This window comes from Salmo salar, chromosome 17 (assembly GCF_965601325.2).
Source record: "Salmo salar chromosome 17, fSalSal1, whole genome shotgun sequence".
NCBI lineage: Eukaryota > Metazoa > Chordata > Actinopteri > Salmoniformes > Salmonidae > Salmo > Salmo salar.
In genome coordinates, this window is record NC_138307.1 from 69994119 (window position 1) to 70015929 (window position 21811).

The following is a 21811-nucleotide window of genomic DNA, read 5'->3' on the forward strand; positions in this document are numbered from 1 at the left end:
CTTCAGCTGTGGTATCATCTAACCCCTTCAGCTGTGGTATCATCTACCCCCTTCAGCTGTGGTATCATCTACCCCCTTCAGCTCTGGTATCATCTACCCCCTTCAGCTGTGGTAACATCTACTCCCTTCAGCTGTGGTAACATCTGCTCCCTTCAGCTGTGGTAACATCTGCTCCCTTCAGCTGTGGTAACATCTACTCCCTTCAGCTGTGGTAACATCTACTCCCTTCAGCTGTGGTATCATCTACCCACTTCAGCTGTGGTATCATCTACCCACTTCAGCTGTGGTATCATCTACCCTCTTCAGCTGTGGTAACATCTACTCCCTTCAGCTGTGGTAACATCTACCCCCTTCAGCTGTGGTATCATCTACCCCCTTCAGCTGTGGTAACATCTACCCCCTTCAGCTGTGGTAACATCTACCCCCTTCAGCTGTGGTATCATCTAATCCCTTCAGCTGTGGTAACATCTACCCCCTTCAGCTGTGGTATCATCTACCCCCTTCAGCTGTGGTATCATCTACCCCCTTCAGCTGTGGTAACATCTACCCCCTTCAGCTGTGGTATCATCTACTCCCTTCAGCTGTGGTATCATCTACCCCCTTCAGCTGTGGTAACATATACTCCCTTCAGCTGTGGTAACATCTACTCCCTTCAGCTGTGGTATCATCTACCCCCTTCAGCTGTGGTAACATCTACCCCCTTCAGCTGTGGTAACATCTAATCCCTTCAGCTGTGGTATCATCTACTCCCTTCAGCTGTGGTATCATCTACTCCCTTCAGCTGTGGTATCATCTACTCCTTCAGCTGTGGTAACATCTACTCCCTTCAGCTGTGGTATCATCTACCCCCTTCAGCTGTGGTAACATCTACCCCCTTCAGCTGTGGTAACATCTAATCCCTTCAGCTGTGGTATCATCTACCCCCTTCAGCTGTGGTATCATCTACTCCTTCAGCTGTGGTATCATCTACTCCTTCAGCTGTGGTATCATCTACTCCCTTCAGCTGTGGTAACATCTACCCCCTTCAGCTGTGTTATCATCTAATCCCTTCAGCTGTGGTAACATCTGCTCCCTTCAGCTGTGGTAACATCTACTACCTTCAGCTGTGGTATCATCTACTCCCTTCAGCTGTGGTAACATCTACTCCCTTCAGCTGTGGTATCATCTAATCCCTTCAGCTGTGGTATCATCTACCCCCTTCAGCTGTGGTAACATCTACCCCCTTCAGCTGTGGTATCATCTACCCCCTTCAGCTGTGGTATCATCTACCCCCTTCAGCTGTGGTATCATCTAATCCCTTCAGCTGTGGTATCATCTAATCCCTTCAGCTGTGGTAACATCTACCCCCTTCAGCTGTGGTAGCATCTACCCCCTTCAGCGGTGGTAGAATCTACCCCCTTCAGCTGTGGTAACATCTACTCCCTTCAGCTGTGGTATCATCTACCCCCTTCAGCTGTGGTATCATCTACCCCCTTCAGCTGTGGTAACATCTACCCCCTTCAGCTGTGGTATCATCTACTACCTTCAGCTGTGGTAACATCTACCCCCTTCAGCTGTGGTATCATCTAATCCCTTCAGCTGTGGTAACATCTACCCCCTTCAGCTGTGGTAACATCTACTCCCTTCAGCTGTGGTAACATCTACCCCCTTCAGCTGTGGTAACATCTACTCCCTTCAGCTGTGGTAACATCTACCCCCTTCAGCTGTGGTAACATCTACTCCCTTCAGCTGTGGTAACATCTACTCCCTTCAGCTGTGGTAACATCTACTCCCTTCAGCTGTGGTATCATCTACTCCCTTCAGCTGTGGTAACATCTACTCCCTTCAGCTGTGGTAACATCTACCCCCTTCAGCTGTGGTATCATCTACTCCCTTCAGCTGTGGTAACATCTACCCCCTTCAGCTGTGGTATCATCTAATCCCTTCAGCTGTGGTATCATCTACTCCCTTCAGCTGTGGTAACATCTACTCCCTTCAGCTGTGGTATCATCTACTCCCTTCAGCTGTGGTATCATCTACTCCCTTCAGCTGTGGTAACATCTGCTACCTTCAGCTGTGGTAACATCTACCCCCTTCAGCTGTGGTATCATCTACTCCCTTCAGCTGTGGTAACATCTGCTCCCTTCAGCTGTGGTAACATCTACTCCCTTCAGCTGTGGTAACATCTACTACCTTCAGCTGTGGTAACATCTACTCCCTTCAGCTGTGGTAACATCTACTCCCTTCAGCTGTGGTAACATCTACTCCCTTCAGCTGTGGTAACATCTACTCCCTTCAGCTGTGGTATCATCTAATCCCTTCAGCTGTGGTAACATCTACCCCCTTCAGCTGTGGTATCATCTAATCCCTTCAGCTGTGGTATCATCTACCCCCTTCAGCTGTGGTATCATCTAATCCCTTCAGCTGTGGTATCATCTACCCCCTTCAGCTGTGGTAACATCTACCCCCTTCAGCTGTGGTAACATCTACCCCCTTCAGTTGCGGTATCATCTACACCATAAAGCCATAAATATGTGTTGTTGATATTGACTTGTTAGGATCAATAATATCATGTATCACTGTTGGGGGCTATACACTGAACTTACTACGATGGACTCCCTGATAGAGCAAAGCATAGTTTGCCCTTGCCAATAGGAAGTCCATTCACCATCCTCTCCAGTGTCCTCTTGTAAAACCCTAAGGAGGTGGAGGCACCACAGACTTAACAAACACTTCCTTTTTGAGAAATGAAACATACTGTATGTAATGAGGATAGGCTTGTGTGTTCTTTTGAAGTAGGCCTTTTGATTGTTGGGCGTTTGATCGCCGGGGTTTTGTTGTCGCCGCGGTAACAGGATAGATGCGATGTTGATATCGGAGCCGCTTGGATTCATTCCTCCTTATCTTTGATGTTCATCTCTTCTTTGTCTCGTTACACTGACCCAGTCTACTGTGGAATTATTAGTGACAAAGGGTTGTTTTGGTACCTGTAGCCACTCTAGTCTAGCCTGGTTTCTGATCTGCTCGTGCTGTCCTGCCAACCCCTATGTGTGACAATTACTATAGGAGTTGGCAAGATGGCACAAACAGATGTGAAACCAGGCCAGCTGTTGTCAGGGCACGCCAGGTCAGAGAAAATGACTGAATCTTCTCAGTCACTGTCGTCCCTCAAAAGTTGTAGCCAGATCTAGAGCGCGTCGCACTGCTAGCTGATAAGAGTCAGCTAGGGCAGTGAAGCAGTGATGTGTTTAGCAGAGGTGTTCATCTAACCTCATATCTCAGAAAGGTTAGGCTTTATATCACTGAAGACTGGTGGGAGGAACTATAGGCTCATTGTAACCCCGAGGTGAACCTTTCTCCTCTTCTCCCGCAGAGGTACCTCTATTAACCCCTTCACCCCCAGACCAGGGGCCATATCCCCGCCCTTCCCCTGATCACCACACATCACCAACAGACAGGAAGAGCAGCAGGAAGATGGAATTAAAAGGGTAAAGGTGTTATACACAGTATGTTCTGATGACAGGGTCACACCGCAAGACAGATAAAACTGTTTAATAAACGCCGGGCCTGATGGGATCTTGCCGGGCCATGGTATGTCAGATAAAACGACTAACGCCGCGCCGCCAGACAGACCCAGAAGGGGCCTCAGATGAAGGAACTTGTTGCCAGGGTTTTTGACAGTTGCTGAAATTGCTTTGCGAGTCTGAAAGGAGATGGGCCGGCAGTGGGGAGAAGCAGCTGCAGTGTGTGTTTACCAGGGGCCAGATCGACGTGGATGGGAGATCGCTACCTCTCCAGCGTGTGTGTGTGTGTGTGTTCGTGAGTGTGTGTGTGCATGTGTGTATGTCTGCAGGTTGATGTAGCCGCGTGTGTGTCTGTCTGGGGTGTGAATGGATGGTGGCTGCAGGGAGGCCGGTGGCTGGTCATGCTGATGACACGCTGTCTAACATCACGCTGCTTTGACTCAGACGGTTCATCACCAGGAGTAGTTCACTGGGGCACATTTTTTATGCACACACACACACACACACACACACACACACACACACACACACACACACACACACACACACACACACACACACCCTAATTTTCCACTTGGTGGGGCTGTAGGGGCACGCTGCGGGGATCTTGGCTCTGGGGCAGCAGCTCAGTCACAGGGATCTGCCTCTACACCGGGGGGTTATGGGGTCACAGCCACTGATTCAGGTAATGACCCCACCACCCTGGGACTGGGACTCCTGCTCTCTATCGGTCTTAATGATGGCAGAGGGGAAGGGGCTAGGGGGTTAGAGAGGCCCAAGTCAGGGGGAAGGGGCTAGGTAGGGGGTTAGAGAGGCCCAAGTCAGGGGGAAGGGGCTAGGGGGTGACAGAGGCCCTAGTCAGGGGTAAGGGGCTAGGGGGTTAGAGAGGCCCTAGTCAGGGGTAAGGGGCTAGGGGTTAGAGAGGCCCTAGTCAGGGGGAAGGGTCTAGGGGGTTAGAGAGGCCCTAGTCAGGGGGAAGGGGCTAGAGGGTTAGAGAGGCCCTAGTCAGGGGGAAGGGGCTAGGGGGTTAGAGAGGCCCTAGTCAGGGGGGATGGGGCTAGGGGGTTAGAGAGGCCCTAGTCAGGGGGATGGGGCTAGGGGGTTAGAGAGGCCCTAGTCAGGGGTAAGGGGCTAGGGAGGTAGAGAGGCCCTAGTCAGGGGGAAGGGGCTAGGGGGTTAGAGAGGCCCTAGTCAGGGGGAAGGGGCTAGGGGGTTAGAGAGGCCCTAGTCAGGGGTAAGGGGCTAGGGGGTTAGAGAGGCCCTAGTCAGGGGTAAGGGGCTAGGGGGTTAGAGAGGCCCTAGTCAGGGGGATGGGGCTAGGGGGTTAGAGAGGCCCTAGTCAGGGGGGATGGGGCTAGGGGGTTAGAGAGGCCCTAGTCAGGGGTAAGGGGCTAGGGGGTTAGAGAGGCCCTAGTCAGGGGGAAGGGGCTAGGGGGTTAGAGAGGCCCTAGTCAGGGGGGATGGGGCTAGGGGGTTAGATAGGCCCTAGTCAGGGGTAAGGGGCTAGGGGGTTAGAGAGGCCCTAGTCAGGGGGAAGGGGCTAGGGGGTTAGAGAGGCCCTAGTCAGGGAGATTGGGCTAGGGGGTTAGAGAGGCCCTAGTCAGGGGGAAGGGGCTAGGGGGTTAGAGAGGCCCTAAATCAAATCAAATCAAATGTATTTATATAGCCCTTCGTACATCAGCTGATATCTCAAAGTGCTGTACAGAAACCCAGCCTAAAACCCCAAACAGCAAGCAATGCATGTGAAAGAAGCACGGTGGCTAGGAAAAACTCCCTAGGAAAAACTCCCTAGAAAGGCCAAAAACCTAGGAAGAAACCTAGAGAGGAACCAGGCTATGAGGGGTGGCCAGTCCTCTTCTGGCTGTGCAGGGTGGATATTATAACAGAACATGGTCAAGATGTTAAAATGTTCATAAATGACCAGCATGGTCAAATAATAATAATCATAGTAGTTGTCGAGGGTGCAACAAGCACGTCCGGTGAACAGGTCAGGGTTCCATAGCCGCAGGCAGAACAGCTGAAACTGGAGCAGCAGCACGGCCAGGTGGACTGGGGACAGCAAGGAGTCATCATACAAGGTAGTCCTGAGGCATGGTCCTAGGGCTCAGGTCCTCCGAGAGAAAGACAGAAAGAGAGAAAGAGAGAATTAGAGAGAGCATATTTAAATTCACACAGGACACCGGATAAGACAAGAGAAGTACTCCAGATGTAACAGACTGACCCTAGCCCCCCGACACATAAACTACTGCAGCATAAATACTGGAGGCTGAGACAGGAGGGATCAGAAGACACTGTGGCCCCATCCGATGATACCCCCGGACAGGGCCAAACAGGCAGGATATAACCCCACCCACTTTGCCAAAGCACAGCCCCCACACCACTAGAGGGATGTCTCCAACCACCAACTTACCGTCCTAAGACAAGGCCGAGTATAGCCCACAACGAACTCCGCCATGGCACAACCCAAGGGGGGGCGCCAACCTAGACAGGAAGACCACGTCAGTGACTCAACCCACTCAAGTGACGCACCCCTCCCATGGATGGCATGGAAGAACACCAGTAAGCCAGTGACTCAGCCCCTGTAAAAGGGTTAGAGGCAGAGAATCCCAGTGGAAAGAGGGGAACCGGCAAGGCAGAGACAGCAAGGGCGGTTCGTTGCTCCAGCCTTTCCGTTCACCTTCACACTCCTGAGCCAGACTATACTTAATCATAGGACCTACTGAAGAGATAAGTCTTCAGTAAAGACTTAAAGGTTGAGACTGAGTCTGCGTCTCTCACATTGGTAGGCAGACCATTCCATAAAAATGGAGCTCTATAGGAGAAAGCCCTACCTCCAGCCGTTTGCTTAGAAATTCTAGGGACAATTTGGAGGCCTGCGTCTTGTGACCGTAGCGTACGTGTAGGTATGTACGGCAGGACCAAATCGGAAAGATAGGTAGGAGCAAGCCCATGTAATGCTTTGTAGGTTAGCAGTAAAACCTTGAAATCAGCCCTTGCCTTATCAGGAAGCCAGTGTAGGGAGGCTAGCACTGGAGTAATATGATCAAATGTTTTGGTTCTAGTCAGGATTCTAGCAGCCGTATTTAGCACTAACTGAAGTTTGTTTAGTGCTTTATCCGGGTAGCCGGGAAGTAGAGCATTGCAGTAGTCCAGCCTAGAAGTAACATAAGCATGGATTAATTTTTCTGCGTAATTTTTGGACAGAAAGTTTCTGATTTTTGCAATGTTACGTAGATGGAAAAAAGCTGTCCTTGAAACAGTCTTGATATGTTCTTCAAAAGAGAGATCAGGGTCCAGAATAACGCCGAGGTCCTTCACAGTTTTATTTGAGACGACTGTACAACCATCCAGATTAATTGTCAGATTCAACAGAAGATCTCTTTGTTTCTTGGGACCTAGAACAAGCATCTCTGTTTTGTCCGAGTTTAAAAGTAGAAAGTTTGCAGCCATCCACTTCTTTATGTCTGAAACACAGGCTTCTAGCGAGGGCAATTTTGGGGCTTCACCATGTTTCATTGAAATGTACAGCTGTGTGTCGTCCGCATAGCAGTGAAATTTAACATTATGTTTTCGAATGACATCCCCAAGAGGTAAAATATTTAGTGCAAACAATAGTGGTCCTAAAACGGAACCTTGAGGAACACCGAAATTTACAATTGATTTGTCAGAGGACAAACCATTCACAGAGACAAACTGATATCTTTCCGACAGATAAGATCTAAACCAGGCCAGAACTTGTCCATGTAGACCAATTTGGGTTTCCAATCTCTCCAAAAGAATGTGGTGATCGATGGTATCAAAAGCGGCACTAAGATCTAGGAGCACGAGGACAGATGCAGAGCCTCGGTCTGACGTCATTAAAATGTCATTTACCACCTTCACAAGTGCAGTCTCAGTGCTATGATGGGGTCTAAAACCAGACTGAAGCGTTTCGTATACATTGTTTGTCTTCAGGAAGGCAGTGAGTTGCTGTGCAACAGCTTTTTCAAACATTTTTGAGAGGAATGGAAGATTCGATATAGGCCGATAGTTTTTTTTATAATTTCTGGATCAAGATTCGGCTTTTTCAAGAGAGGCTTTATTACTGCCACTTTTAGTGAGCTTGGTACACATCCGGTGGATAGAGAGCCGTTTATTATGTTCAACATAGGAGGGCCAAGCACAGGAAGCAGCTCTTTCAAGAGTTTAGTTGGAATAGGGTCCAGTATGCAGCTTGAGGGTTTGGAGGCCATGATTATTTTCATCATTGTGTCAAGAGATATAGTACTAAAACACTTTAGTATCTCCCTTGATCCTAGGTCCTGGCAGAGTTGTGTAGACTCAGGACAATGGAGCTTTGGAGGAATACCCAGATTTAAAGAGGAGTCTGTAATTTGCTTTCTAATGATCATGATCTTTTCCTCAAAGAAGTTCATAAATTTATTACTGCTGAAGTGAAAGCCATCCTCCATTTGCGAAGGCTGCTTTTTAGTTAGCTTTGCGACAGTATCAAAAAGAAATTTCGGATTGTTCTTATTTTCCTTAATTAAGTTGGAAAAATAGGATGATCGAGCAGCAGTGAGGGCTCTTCGATACTGCACGGTACTGTCTTTCCAAGCTAGTCGGAAGACTTCCAGTTTGGTGTGGCGCCATTTCCGTTCCAATTTTCTGGAAGCTTGCTTCAGAGCTCGTGTATTTTCTGTATACCAGGGAGCTAGTTTCTTATGACAGATGTTTTTAGTTTTTAGGGGTGCAACTGCATCTAGGGTATTGCGCAAGGTTAAATTGAGTTCCTCGGTTAGGTGGTTAACTGATTTTTGTCCTCTGACATCCTTGGGTAGGCAGAGGGAGTCTGGAAGGGCATCAAGGAATCTCTGGGTTGTCTGAGAATTTATAGCACGACTTTTAATGCTCCTTGGTTGGGGTCTGAGCAGATTATTTGTTGCAATTGCAAACGTAATAAAATGGTGGTCCGATAGTCCAGGATTATGAGGAAAAACATTAAGATCCACAACATTTATTCCATGGGACAAAACTAGGTCCAGAGTATGACTGTGGCAGTGAGTAGGTCCAGAGACATGTTGGACAAAACCCACTGAGTCGATGATGGCTCCGAAAGCCTTTTGGAGTGGGTCTGTGGACTTTTCCATGTGAATGTTAAAGTCACCAAAAATTAGAATATTATCTGCTATGACTACAAGATCCGATAGGAATTCAGGGAACTCAGTGAGGAACACTGCATATGGCCCAGGAGGCCTGTAAACAGTAGCTATAAAAAGTGAGTGAGTAGGCTGCATAGATTTCATGACTAGAAGCTCAAAAGACGAAAACGTCATTGTTGTTTTTTTTTTGTAAATTGAAATTTGCTATCGTAAATGTTAGCAACACCTCCGCCTTTGCCGGATGCACGGGGGGTATGGTCACTAGTGTAACCAGGGGGTGAGGCCTCATTTAACACAGTAAATTCATCAGGCTTAAGCCATGTTTCAGTCAGGCCAATCACATCAAGATTATGATCAGTGATTAGTTCATTGACTATAACTGCCTTGGAAGTGAGGGATCTAACATTAAGTAACCCAATTTTGAGATGTGAGGTATCACAATCTCTTTCAATAATGGCAGGAATGGAGGTCTTTATACTAGTGAGATTGCTAAAGCGAACACCGCCATTTTTAATTTTGCCCAACCTAGGTCGAGGCACAGACACGGTCTCAATGGGGAAAGCTGAGCTGACTACGCTGACTGTGCTAGTGGCAGACTCCACTAAGCTGGCAGGCTGGCTAACAGCCTGCTGCCTGGCCTGCCCCCTATTTCATTGTGGAGCTAGAGGAATTAGAGCCCTGTCTATGTTTGTAGATAAGATGAGAGCACCCCTCCAGCTAGGATGGAGTCCGTCACTCCTCAACAGGCCAGGCTTGGTCCTGTTTGTGGGTGAGTCCCAGAAAGAGGGCCAATTATCTACAAATTCTATCTTTTGGGAGGGGCAGAAAACAGTTTTCAACCAGCGATTGAGTTGTGAGACTCTGCTGTAGAGCTCATCACTCCCCCTAACTGGGAGGGGGCCAGAGACAATTAATCGATGCCGACACATCTTTCTAGCTGATTTACACGCTGAAGCTATGTTGCGCTTGGTGACCTCTGACTGTTTCATCCTAACATCGTTGGTGCCGACGTGGATAACAATATCTCTATACTCTCTACACTCGCCAGTTTTAGCTTTAGCCAGCACCGTCTTTAGATTAGCCTTAACGTCGGTAGCCCTGCCCCCTGGTAAACAGTGTATGATCGCTGGATGATTAGTTTTAAGTCTAATACTGCGGGTAATGGAGTCGCCAATGACTAGGGTTTTCAATTTGTCAGAGCTAATGGTGGGAGCCGTCGGCATCTCAGACCCCACAACGGGAGGAGCAGAGACCAGAGAAGTCTCGGCCTCCGACTCCGACTCGCTTAATGGGGAGAACCGGTTGAAAGTTTCTGTCGGCTGAATAAGCGACACCGGTTGAGCATTCCTACAGCGTTTCCCTCCAGAAGCCATGAGAAAGTTGTCCGGCTGTGGGGACCGTGCGAGGGGGTTTATACTAACGTTACTATCTGTACTTACTGGTGGCACAGACGCTGTTTCATCCTTTCCTACACTGAAATTACCCTTGCCTAACGATTGCGTCTGAAGCTGGGCTTGCAGCACAGCTATCCTTGCCGTAAGGCGATCGTTCTCCTGTATATTATAAGTACAACGACTGCAATTAGAAGGCATCATGTTAATGTTACTTAGCTTCGGCTGTTTGAAGTCCTGACGAACCGTGTCCAGATAAAACCTCCGGGGTGAAAAAGTTGAATGAAAAAGTAAAAATATACGGTAATGAAAATGTAAAAAACCGTCAGGTAGCAAAGTAAAATCGGCAACAAAACGCACAGCAGCGTAAACAAGTCTGCAAGTTGTGACCGGAGTAAGTCAGGGGTAAGGGGCTAGGGGTTAGAGAGGCCCTAGTCAGGGGTAAGGGGCTAGGGGTTAGAGAGGCCCTAGTCAGGGGTAAGGGGCTAGGGGTTAGAGAGGCCCTAGTCAGGGGTAAGGGGCTAGGGGGTTAGATAGGCCCTAGTCAGGGGTAAGGGGCTAGGGGTTAGAGAGGCCCTAGTCAGGGGTAAGGGGCTAGGGGTTAGAGAGGCCCTAGTCAGGGGGAAGGGGCTAGGGGTTAGAGAGGCCCTAGTCAGGGGGAAGGGGCTAGGGGTTAGAGAGGCCCTAGTCAGGGGTAAGGGGCTAGGGAGGCCCTAGTCAGGGGTAAGGGGCTAGGGGTTAGAGAGGCCCTAGTCAGGGGTAAGGGGCTAGGGGTTAGAGAGGCCCTAGTCAGGGGTAAGGGGCTAGGGGTTAGAGAGGCCCTAGTCAGGGGTAAGGGGCTAGGGGTTAGAGAGGCCCTAGTCAGGGGGAAGGGGCTAGGGGGTTAGAGAGGCCCTAGTCAGGGGGAAGGGGCTAGGGGGTTAGAGAGGCCCTAGTCAGGGGTAAGGGGCTAGGGGTTAGAGAGGCCCTAGTCAGGGGGAAGGGGCTAGGGGGTTAGAGAGGCCCTAGTCAGGGGGAAGGGGCTAGGGGTTAGAGAGGCCCTAGTCAGGGGTAAGGGGCTAGGGGTTAGAGAGGCCCTAGTCAGGGGTAAGGGGCTAGGGGGTTAGAGAGGCCCTAGTCAGGGGGAAGGGGCTAGGGGGTTAGAGAGGCCCTAGTCAGGGGTAAGGGGCTAGGGGTTAGAGAGGCCCTAGTCAGGGGGAAGGGGCTAGGGGGTTAGAGAGGCCCTAGTCAGGGGTAAGGGGCTAGGGGTTAGAGAGGCCCTAGTCAGGGGGAAGGGGCTAGGGGGTTAGCGAGGCCCTAGTCAGGGGGAAGGGGCTAGGGGGTTAGAGAGGCCCTAGTCAGGGGGAAGGGGCTAGGGGTTAGAGAGGCCCTAGTCAGGGGTAAGGGGCTAGGGGTTAGAGAGGCCCTAGTCAGGGGTAAGGGGCTAGGGGTTAGAGAGGCCCTAGTCAGGGGTAAGGGGCTAGGGGGTTAGAGAGGCCCTAGTCAGGGGGAAGGGGCTAGGGGTTAGAGAGGCCCTAGTCAGGGGGAAGGAGCTAGGGGGTTAGAGAGGCCCTAGTCAGGGGGAAGGGGCTAGGGGGTTAGAGAGGCCCTAGTCAGGGGTAAGGGGCTAGGGGGTTAGAGAGGCCCTAGTCAGGGGGAAGGGGCTAGGGGGTTAGAGAGGCCCTAGTCAGGGGGAAGGGGCTAGGGGTTAGAGAGGCCCTAGTCAGGGGGAAGGGGCTAGGGGGTTAGAGAGGCCCTAGTCAGGGGGAAGGGGCTAGGGGGTTAGAGAGGCCCTAGTCAGGGGGAAGGGGCTAGGGGGTTAGAGAGGCCCTAGTCAGGGGTAAGGGGCTAGGGGGTTAGAGAGGCCCTAGTCAGGGGGAAGGGGCTAGGGGGTTAGAGAGGCTCTAGTCAGGGGTAAGGGGCTAGGGGGTTAGAGAGGCCCTAGTCAGGGATGAAGAGTCTGGGTAGAAATGCCTCATTTGGGGAGTAGTAGTATTCTGCCTTGTGTAATGGCTCCTGGATTCACCTAGATGACGTTTCGGCGCAGTGCGATATGATATTATGCAATGCATTTTTATACCTTATATGTACAGTGATTGCTTGGCTAATGTATGGGGTTCAGCCACTCAGAGACACATGCATAAGCATCAGGGAGGAATATGTAACGGTGCCCTGTTTTTCCCCACACTTTTGCATTAGGTATAATTTAGGTAGTTAACCCATCAGTATGTGGTGGTGAACAGTCAACAGTCAAATAGAAAGATGGAGGACTGTTCAACCTCTAACCTCCCTCAGATGTACAGTGCATATTGAAGTGTGTTTGTGACGTTGCTGATGGAGCACCGTGTCTTAGCCAGCCTCTGGGAAGTTAATAGGTTTCATTTCCCTCTCCACTTGACCTTTTCTGTTCCTCCCAGCATTAAATATGCATTAGACCTAAAGTCTCTCACCACAGCCTGCTACATCTGCACCTCACCCACCAACCCTCCTCACCTCACCCCCCAAACCTCACCCACCAACCCTCCTCACCTCACCCCCCAAACCTCCTCACCCTCCTCATCTCACCCACCAACCCTCCTCACCCTCCTCACCTCACCCCCCCAAACCTCCTCACTCCACTCACCTCACCCCCCCAACCCTCCTCACCCTCCTCACCTCACCCCCAAACCTCCTCACCCTCCTCACCTCACCACCACCCTCCTCACCTCACCCCCCAAACCTCCTCACCCTCCTCATCTCACCCCCAAACCTCCTCACTCCACTCACCTCACCTTACCCCCAACCCTCCTCACCCTCCTCACCTCACCCCCAAAACCTCCTCACCCTCCTCACCTCACCCACCAACCCTCCTCACCCTCCTCACCTCACCCCCAAACCTCCTCACCCCACTCACCTCACCCCCCCAACCCTCCTCATCCCCCTCACCTCACCCCCCTCACCTCACCTCACCTCACCTTCAACCCTCCTCACCCCCTCACCTCACCCCCCAACCCTAGAGTGGGGCGGCAGGGTAGCCTAGTGGTTAGAGTGTTGGACTAGTAACCGAAAGGTTGCAAGTTCAAAATCCCCGAGCTGACAAGGTACAAATCTGTCGTTCTGCCCCTGAACAGGCAGTTGACCCACTGTTCCTAGGCTGTCATTGAAAATAAGAATTTGTTCTTAACTGACTTGCCAAGTTAAAACCTGTTGGGGCTACAGGTTAGCAATGAACCCCGAGCCGGGATTGCTAACAAGGCTGGAAATTCAAAACATCAAAAATCTAATAATTTCAATTTCTCAAACAATCAACTATTTTACACAATTTAAATGATAAACATCTCCTTAATCTAACCACATTGTTCGATTTTCAAAGAGGCTTTACGGCAAAAGCATAAAGTTAGATTATGTTAGGACAGTACATAGCCACAAAAGTACAAACATCCATTTTCAATTCAAGGTCAGGCGTCACCAAAAGCAGAAACCAGCTTGAATTATGCACTAACTTTTGTCAATCTCCATCAGATGACACTCCTAGGACATTATGTTATACAATACATGCATTTTTTGTTCCATCAAGTTCATATTTATATCCAAAAACAGCATTTTACAGTAGCGTGAAATTCAGATTTTTTTCTTCTCTGAAATGCTTCCGGTGAACATAACAAAATTACTATTCGAAAACATTGGTAAATTAGAATATTGTTATTCAAAGAATAATATATTATCATCTCGTAATTGCTACCGAATGGCCAGATCTCAAAATAACTTTACTGGGAAATCACATTTTGCAATAAACGGGGTGCTATGCTAAGAACAACAGGCTATGCTATACAGTTAGCATCATCTAAAATCGATAATAACATTGTAAATATCCCCTTACCTTTGATTATCTCCATCAGAAGGCAGGCATCCCAGGTCCGGAAGGCATCCCAGGTCCGGAACAAATGTGGTTTCTTTTGACAAAGTTCATAATTTATGTCCAAATAACACCAAGTACTTAGCGTTCATTATGCTCCCACAAAACGTGGTGGGGGGACTGTAAAATCACGCCGAAAAGCTAAAAAAACCTAGTAAATAATCTATTTATGTTCGTTCAAACATGTCAAATGTTGTTTAGCATTAATCTTTTGGTCCATTTTTAACGTTAAACATCAGTAATATTTTCACACAACCTATCCTATGTCTAGATAAACAATGAAGACAAAACTCACGTTTCTCAGATTTATGCGCAGGCGCAAAAAAATGAAGTGATGACATGTCAACTTCCTTGGATTCTAATTTGCTCTCTGTTTATCATAGACGCTTCAAACAACTTTATAAAGATCGTTGACATCTAGTGGAAGCCGTAGGTGTTGCGAAATGAATCCTTTCTCACTATGGTATCTATAAAACAATGACACTAAATAGTACAGTCACAAAATTCACATTTTTTTTTAATCTATTTTTCACAGGTTTTTGCCTGCAATATGAGTTTTGTTATACTTACAGACACCATTCAAACTGTTTTAGAAAATTCAGAGTGTTTTCTATCCGAATGTGTTAATAATATGCATATCCTAGCTTCTGAGTTGGTGTAGGAGGCAGTTAAAAATGGGCACATATTTTTTTCAAAATGTCTCAATACTGCCCCCGAGCCCCAACAGGTTTTAAATAAAGGTAAAATAAAAAATGTAGAGTACTGTATAGTACTGTTGCGTACAGTACTGTAGAGTACTTAAGAGTAGAGTACTATAGAGTACTGTAAAACACTGTAGAGTATAATACAGTACTGTATATTACTACAGGGTAGAGAATCATACTACATTGTGATTGACTTTCTGTTATGAATAGTGTGTTTACTATTCTGTGTGTTTACTAGGGACATGAAAGGGTCATAATCTTGTTGGAAAGGCTGGCAAATCCTCCTCATTCTTCTTATTGAGTCACATTATCAAAGGCTTTAGGAAACAAGAGTGAAGATTAGTTCCATTCAGCCACCAATCTAATCCATTCATGGGGCTCTCTCTAAACGTGTCGCCACCTGCATTTAATAGCACTACTGTTAATTCAAGTTCAAATAGATGTTTAACTGTCTGAGGGTGGATATCCGTTTAGATTGATTCAGCTCTTTAGACGCTGCCAGACTTCTAATAGATCTGGGAGTGGTCATGCGAGGTGAGCAAGCTGAGGACTCTCACAGCTTTCAGCCTGAACTGTTGTTTCACAAGACCCTATGATGACAATATATGTTAATTAAGCGATAAGGCCCGAGGGGGTGTGGTATATAGCCAATTTACCACGGCTAAGGGCTGTTCTTATGCCTGGATACAGCCCTTAGTCGTGGTATGTTGGCCATATACCACAAACCCCCAAGGTGCCTTATTGCTATTATGAACTGGTTACCAAAGTAATTAGAGCAGTAAAAATAAATGTTTTGTCATACCTGTGGTATACGGTCTGATATACCACAGCTGTCAGCCAATCAGCATTCAGAGCTCGAACCACCCAGTTTATAAAACCAAAAGTTCCACTGATGGTACAGTATACAGTCTACTACAATGTTAGAGTACAGACAGGGATGTTGTATAGTATCTTTATAGTATAGTTGACAATTTCTCATTTATATTCCCTAAAACAAAAGTGGTTTTACTGCTATTACTGACACAGTTGGTGTTTTTCAAGGATATATGGTTTGGTAAAAACAGATGTATCTACTGTAGCTTAGCTAGGACAACACAGAGAGAAGCTATGGAGAGTCTAGGCCTGCAATCTACCTCCCTCATACAGAGCATATTGGCGCTGTTATCTCCCACTAACCTCTGATTAGAGCTCTCCGCTAACCGCCGCTACCTCTCACTGGCTACGTCTGAACGGCTGCCAACGTGTGGGCAGTGGCGCAGAGAGAAAGATGCGAGAAAGAGGGGAAGGGTGTAGGGGGAGAGCGATGGAGGAGAGAGAGAGGGAGAGACTGAATTCAGAGATGAGCAAGTGACCGTCAATACAGAGTCACACAGACCATCATGGATAGCTGTACCCTAAAGTCAGAGAAATCAGTTTCCAGTCTCAGTATAGCCCCCCCCCCCCCCCCAATCAGATCAGATCTTTTGCAAATGAGTGGGCAAACGCAGCCATAGAGTCAAAGCCAAGTTAAGCCAGATCTGAAGGGTAATCATTAGTAATCATGAGTTCTTTCATCTCACCCAGTTAGTTTAGCCTCTTATCACAGCTTTCATGAGAAGTTTAAAAGCTAGTTAGAAGTGTAAAGCCTTACCCATGACACCATTATTCATAGACAGGCCTGATACCTTACCCCTAGCCATCTGCCGTTCAACTCCCTACAAGCTGCATATGCAGTGAATATAAGCCAGTGTGTTGCGGAGAAGAGGCGGATAGAGTCAGAGGGAGGGAGGGAGGGAGGGAGGGAGGGAGGGAGGGAGGGAGGAGGGAGGGAGGGAAGGGAGGGAGGGAGGGAGGAAGAAGGAAGGAAGGAAGGAAGGAAGGAAGGAAGGAAGGAAGGAAGGAAAGAAAGAAAGAAAGAAGGAAAGAAGAAGAAAGAAGAAAGAAAGAAAGAGAAAGGAGGGAGGGAGGGGGAGGAGGAGGGAGGGAGGGGAGGGAGGGAGGGAGGGAGGGCGGGAGGGCGGGAGGGCGGGAGGGAGGGGGGAGGGCGGGCGGGCGGGCGGGAGGGAGGGAGGGAAAGTTGGTGGAGCAGTTTGAGATCACTCCAGGTATGATTGATCTTCAGTATTCCCAACATATTCCTCCATGTTCCACGGCTCATTTGCATTACGAGAAAACAAATTCCCACCCAGCTCTTCTAATGGACTGATTTACTTCACTAATGATAATGTATTAATGAGCCCAACCTGTCAGGTGCTCCGAGGATCACTCATCAAATGGCATCACCATATTTATCAGATGCCTAATCATGTCCACATCTTGGTACAACACAAAAACAAACTTGCAGAAAGATACACACTCAACTATGCATGCTCAACACAAGTACTCAAAGAACATACAATAAACATCCTCAATTCTCTCTCTCTCTCTCTCTCTCTCGCTCTCTCTCTCTCTCTCTCTCTCTCTCTCTCTCTCTCATTGACAGATGTTTCCTGTTCTCAGGCAGAGTTATGAACATGTCATTGTGAAGACATCAAAGTAGTTCTCTACAGTCTGTCCTGCCACTGGCACCGTCTCTACAGGCCCCGTCATTTACAGACGCACCGCGAGTCCCACAGAGATGATGTCATAAAACGCCCTCAGGGCATTACGAGCGCCCATGTTTATGACTCCTAAAAGCAGTGCCCTATTAAATTAAAGTGCACTATCCCACAAGTGTCAAAGGGATCCATGTCAGATTTCACAGACACATGCTACCCCATAGCTTTCAGACCCTAAAATGGCAACCCTGAGAACCCCCTCTATTGATTGTGATTGCATCGCTAGCCAAAGTGCCCTCTGTGGTCGGACCATACCATTACCGGGTGGTTTCGGGGGGAGATATCACATTATTCATTCAGGTTCCCTTTAACCACAAACTGAAGGAAAGAAGGAGAAGGAAAGAGAGAGAAGTTGTTAGATTTTACACTTGTGATGTTTTAGAAAAGGCTTCTGGCAGGTGAGCTAACAGCATGAAATAGAGCTTTCTCTCCTGAAGAAGTTCTCTGAGCCACCAAGCAACAGGATTGGTTCACTTCCCCTACATCGCTCTGCATGGTATCGTTATTCACCTCTCTGTCTCACTCATCTTCTTCTCTCTGCATAATTTGGTGTAACTAACACACACACGCACTCTCACGCATAGACACACATAGACACTGGTGGCGAGAACCAAACACATCAGTACTGAATCAAATACATTCAACACCCATGCAGGTACAAGCACTCAGGTGTGTGTGTGTGTGTAGGAGAGTATAACTGTATTCTCTCTGGGGTTTTGTGTACTGTGGGGTTTATTAAATCAGCAGTACAATGGGGAACAGGAGGCCTGATGGAGAACACAAAGGGAAGCTCTCTGGTTAAAGCCTTCTCAGACCTGCTTAGTGGAGGAGCTGAGAAAAAGACTATTGAAAAGCCTCTGAATGATTGTTGCCTTCCCTAAATCTCCTCTCTTCTGTTCTCGTCTCTCTCTCTTCTTTCACTCCGAAGCAGATTACTTCTTCTTCCATTCTGTCTGCCGGCTTCTTTTCTCCACGCTACGTCGCTTAAAACTTCACAATGCAGACACATCTCACCCCCCCCCCCCCCCCCCCAATGAAAAGCTTCTACTGTGGAAGGTATTATTGTATCTCAGCCGTCACCCAGCCTCCCAGAAGTCCCTTCTATCATTCTCTCTGAGGACTTTGGCTCTCTGTGGGATTTGCTGTTAATTGCTTGAGAACTTTGTTTAAATCAACGAGGATTAAACAGAATAGGTTTTACGGGGATTTAATGGAGGAGGAGGTTAAGGGTTATAGTGGAGCGTCGCGCCGCGGAATGGTAGGTACAGTACAATGGTCTTTTGGTAGTTGATATAAAGTTTTGTGAGAGTATATGCATACTTTCTTTACTTTATACTTTCTTAACTTTCTACCCAGGTGTCTTTACTCTTTACCCAGGTGTCTGTACTCTTTACCCAGGTGTCTGTACTCTTTACCCAGGTGTCTGTACTCTTTACCCAGGTGTCTGTACTCTTTACCCAGGTGTCTGTACTCTTTACCCAGGTGTCTGTACTCTTTACCCAGGTGTCTGTACTCTTTACCCAGGTGTCTGTACTCTTTACCCAGGTGTCTGTACTCTTTACCCAGGTGTCTGTACTCTTTACCCAGGTGTCTGTACTCTTTACCCAGGTGTCTGTACTCTTTACCCAGGTGTCTGTACTCTTTACCCAGGTGTCTGTACTCTTTACCCAGGTGTCTGTACTCTTTACCCAGGTGTCTGTACTCTTTACCCAGGTTTGCCAGTGTTCCCAGCCTCTCTGTGTGAATATCTGTGTCTCATGGGAGTTAGAGGCGTTCCCTATACCTGCTGCTGAAATAATACAGCCATTTAGATGTAGTAATGGTGTGGCTTTGGGAATGTAAACCAGTAGCAGCGGCCCACTGTCAACAGATACTACTGTGTGGAAACGTGAACTACAGAATTCTCCCAGGGACAAAAGCAGAGAGAAAGAGGGAGTTAGGTCTATTTACCAACTCACATAATACAATGGGAATGGATTAGACCACCTGGCCCTGGATTAAGAGGGGGGTAATCCATCCCTTGCTCCCCATCCCCGCCCCCCCACCTGCACTTGGCACTGCCCATGAATGCCCCTCATTAAGATGGCCTCACAAAGACAGAGCCTGTCCCCCTTCTCCCAACAGAGCAGCTCCACTTCCACAAATAGAGGCGGCCATTGTTTTAGGGTTGTCCAGTCACAGTGAATGGCCAGTATCCGTGGATAAAGCTCTGGTAGAAATATGATGAATGTCTCCGTATTAATATCACCCCAGGTATTTCCACTTCATTCACACAGGTAACTAACATTCTTCTGGTTTCCCAGGCGCTCAGCAGGTGGGACAAGCCATGTGAACGAGGCTCCAATGGGGTTGACTGAAGGCTGCGACGGGTGTTACGGTGAATAACCTCCCCCCTCTGTTACTTTGTGTTCCCACAGGTGCACCAGGAAGGAGAAATGCGAGCGCTCGGCCGAGCCCCGGCGGTTCGCCTGGGACATCAAGCAGTGCGTCCGACTCAGTGTCCACCCCAGCAACATCTCAGTGTCCCAGTTCAGTGTCACGGTGAGTGGTGACCACTTCGCACAGTCAAAGTGTGGTCAAAACACTACTTCCTCCTGGGTCCTGTCTACTAGGCACGAAAACAGACAACCCTTTGAGACGGAAAAATGTAATATTGGCATTCTTATTGGACATCTTCAGATAGCGCCTCCTCCGTTTTGAAATGTTTTCTCTCATTTCGTGCCCCACTGAACCTGACCAGTCTAAAATGAAAAAGAAGTGTCTGGCACAATGACCGATATTATTGCATTTTAGTAGGCTTACAGTTACTATGGTGACCAGAAACCATATCAGTATACAATATACCATCACCTGGTATTGCATCCAATGACTGAATGAGCCGTCACATCAGAAAAAAACTGAAGACGCCCAACCATTTTAGCGGTCCAATGAACCATGTCATAGTTGAAGGTATGGATGTTGTGCCTCACTAACATGGTTAAGCCTGGGGAATCATCTTTAGCCAATGGCCATAATGTAATTATCCCCTCATATGTCACAGGTCCTTACAGATCTGTCCATCAAGGCCAGGGTTTCCCCTAGCATTACCTCATGCCACCTAACCATCATCTAATCATCTGTATATTGCAGCTGTGTTCTGTCTATCTAGACAACACGTTATTATTGTTGGCTTCCAGACTTCCGCGTAATGATCAGTGATACTGGGGGTTATATAGACGCTGTGTAGCTGCTGCTCTGGTATTGTTCATGGAATCACTGGGGGTGATGCTGTTTTGCTGGCACTAAAAACCTGGCCTCGTACGAACCATCCTGGTCTCGCTACACTGAAACAGAATGGAAGCTCACGAGATCAGGATGGTTCGAACGAGGCTACTGAAAACCTCCCTGGCGGGAGAATTTCAATGACATTGTAGTGAACATAACACTGGTTATAAGATAATGACATAATTTCACTCCGTTTTGCCCACTGGGTGGGTATTATATAGATACAGCATACCCTACCAGCTGATCTGATATTGTGTATGGAATCAGCTGGGATTGTGTTGTGTTGCTGGCACTAAACAGCACTCCTTCCACACTAGAGGTGTGTACTGGTCAGTCTGCTGTCTTAACACCTCTCCCTCCACACTAGAGGTGTCTACTGGTCAGTCTGCTGTCTTAACACCTCTCTCTCCACACTAGAGGTGTCTATTGGTCAGTCTGCTGTCTTAACACCTCTCCCTCCACACTAGAGGTGTCTATTGGTCAGTCTGCTGTCTTAACACCTCTCCCTCCACACTAGAGGTGTCTATTGGTCAGTCTGCTGTCTTAACACCTCTCCCTCCACACTAGAGGTGTCTATTGGTCAGTCTGCTGTCTTAACACCTCTCCCTCCACACTAGAGGTGTGTACTGGTCAGTCTGCTGTCTTAACACCTCTCCCTCCACACTAGAGGTGTCTACTGGTCAGTCTGCTGTCTTAACACCTCTCCCTCCACACTAGAGGTGTCTACTGGTCAGCCTGCTGTCTTAACACCTCTCCCTCCACACTAGAGGTGTCTACTGGTCAGCCTGCTGTCTTAACACCTCTCCCTCCACACTAGAGGTGTCTACTGGTCAGTCTGCTGTCTTAACACCTCTCCCTCCACACTAGAGGTATCTACTGGTCAGCCTGCTGTCTTAACACCTCTCTCTCCACACTAGAGGTGTCTACTGGTCAGTCTGCTGTCTTAACACCTCTCCCTCCACACTAGAGGTGTCTATTGGTCAGTCTGCTGTCTTAACACCTCTCCCTCCACACTAGAGGTGTCTATTGGTCAGTCTGCTGTCTTAACACCTCTCCCTCCACACTAGAGGTGTCTATTGGTCAGTCTGCTGTCTTAACACCTCTCCCTCCACACTAGAGGTGTCTATTGGTCAGTCTGCTGTCTTAACACCTCTCCCTCCACACTAGAGGTGTCTATTGGTCAGTCTGCTGTCTTAACACCTCTCCCTCCACACTAGAGGTGTCTATTGGTCAGTCTGCTGTCTTAACACCTCTCCCTCCACACTAGAGGTGTCTATTGGTCAGTCTGCTGTCTTAACACCTCTCCCTCCACACTAGAGGTGTCTATTGGTCAGTCTGCTGTCTTAACACCTCTCCCT

General features: G+C 48.2%; 1 protein-coding gene across 3 annotated transcripts in view; it reads left to right on the forward strand.

Moving 5' to 3' along the window:
* LOC106576477 (plexin-A4) overlaps positions 1-21811 on the forward strand; it is a 653820-nt gene that overhangs the window by 454201 nt on the left and 177808 nt on the right. For all 3 annotated transcript variants that reach the window (XM_082964056.1, XM_082964054.1, XM_082964055.1), the window contains exon 6: positions 19607-19730. In XM_082964056.1, coding sequence (XP_082820182.1) covers positions 19607-19730 — 124 coding nt within the window. The remainder of the gene's footprint in view (positions 1-19606; positions 19731-21811) is intronic.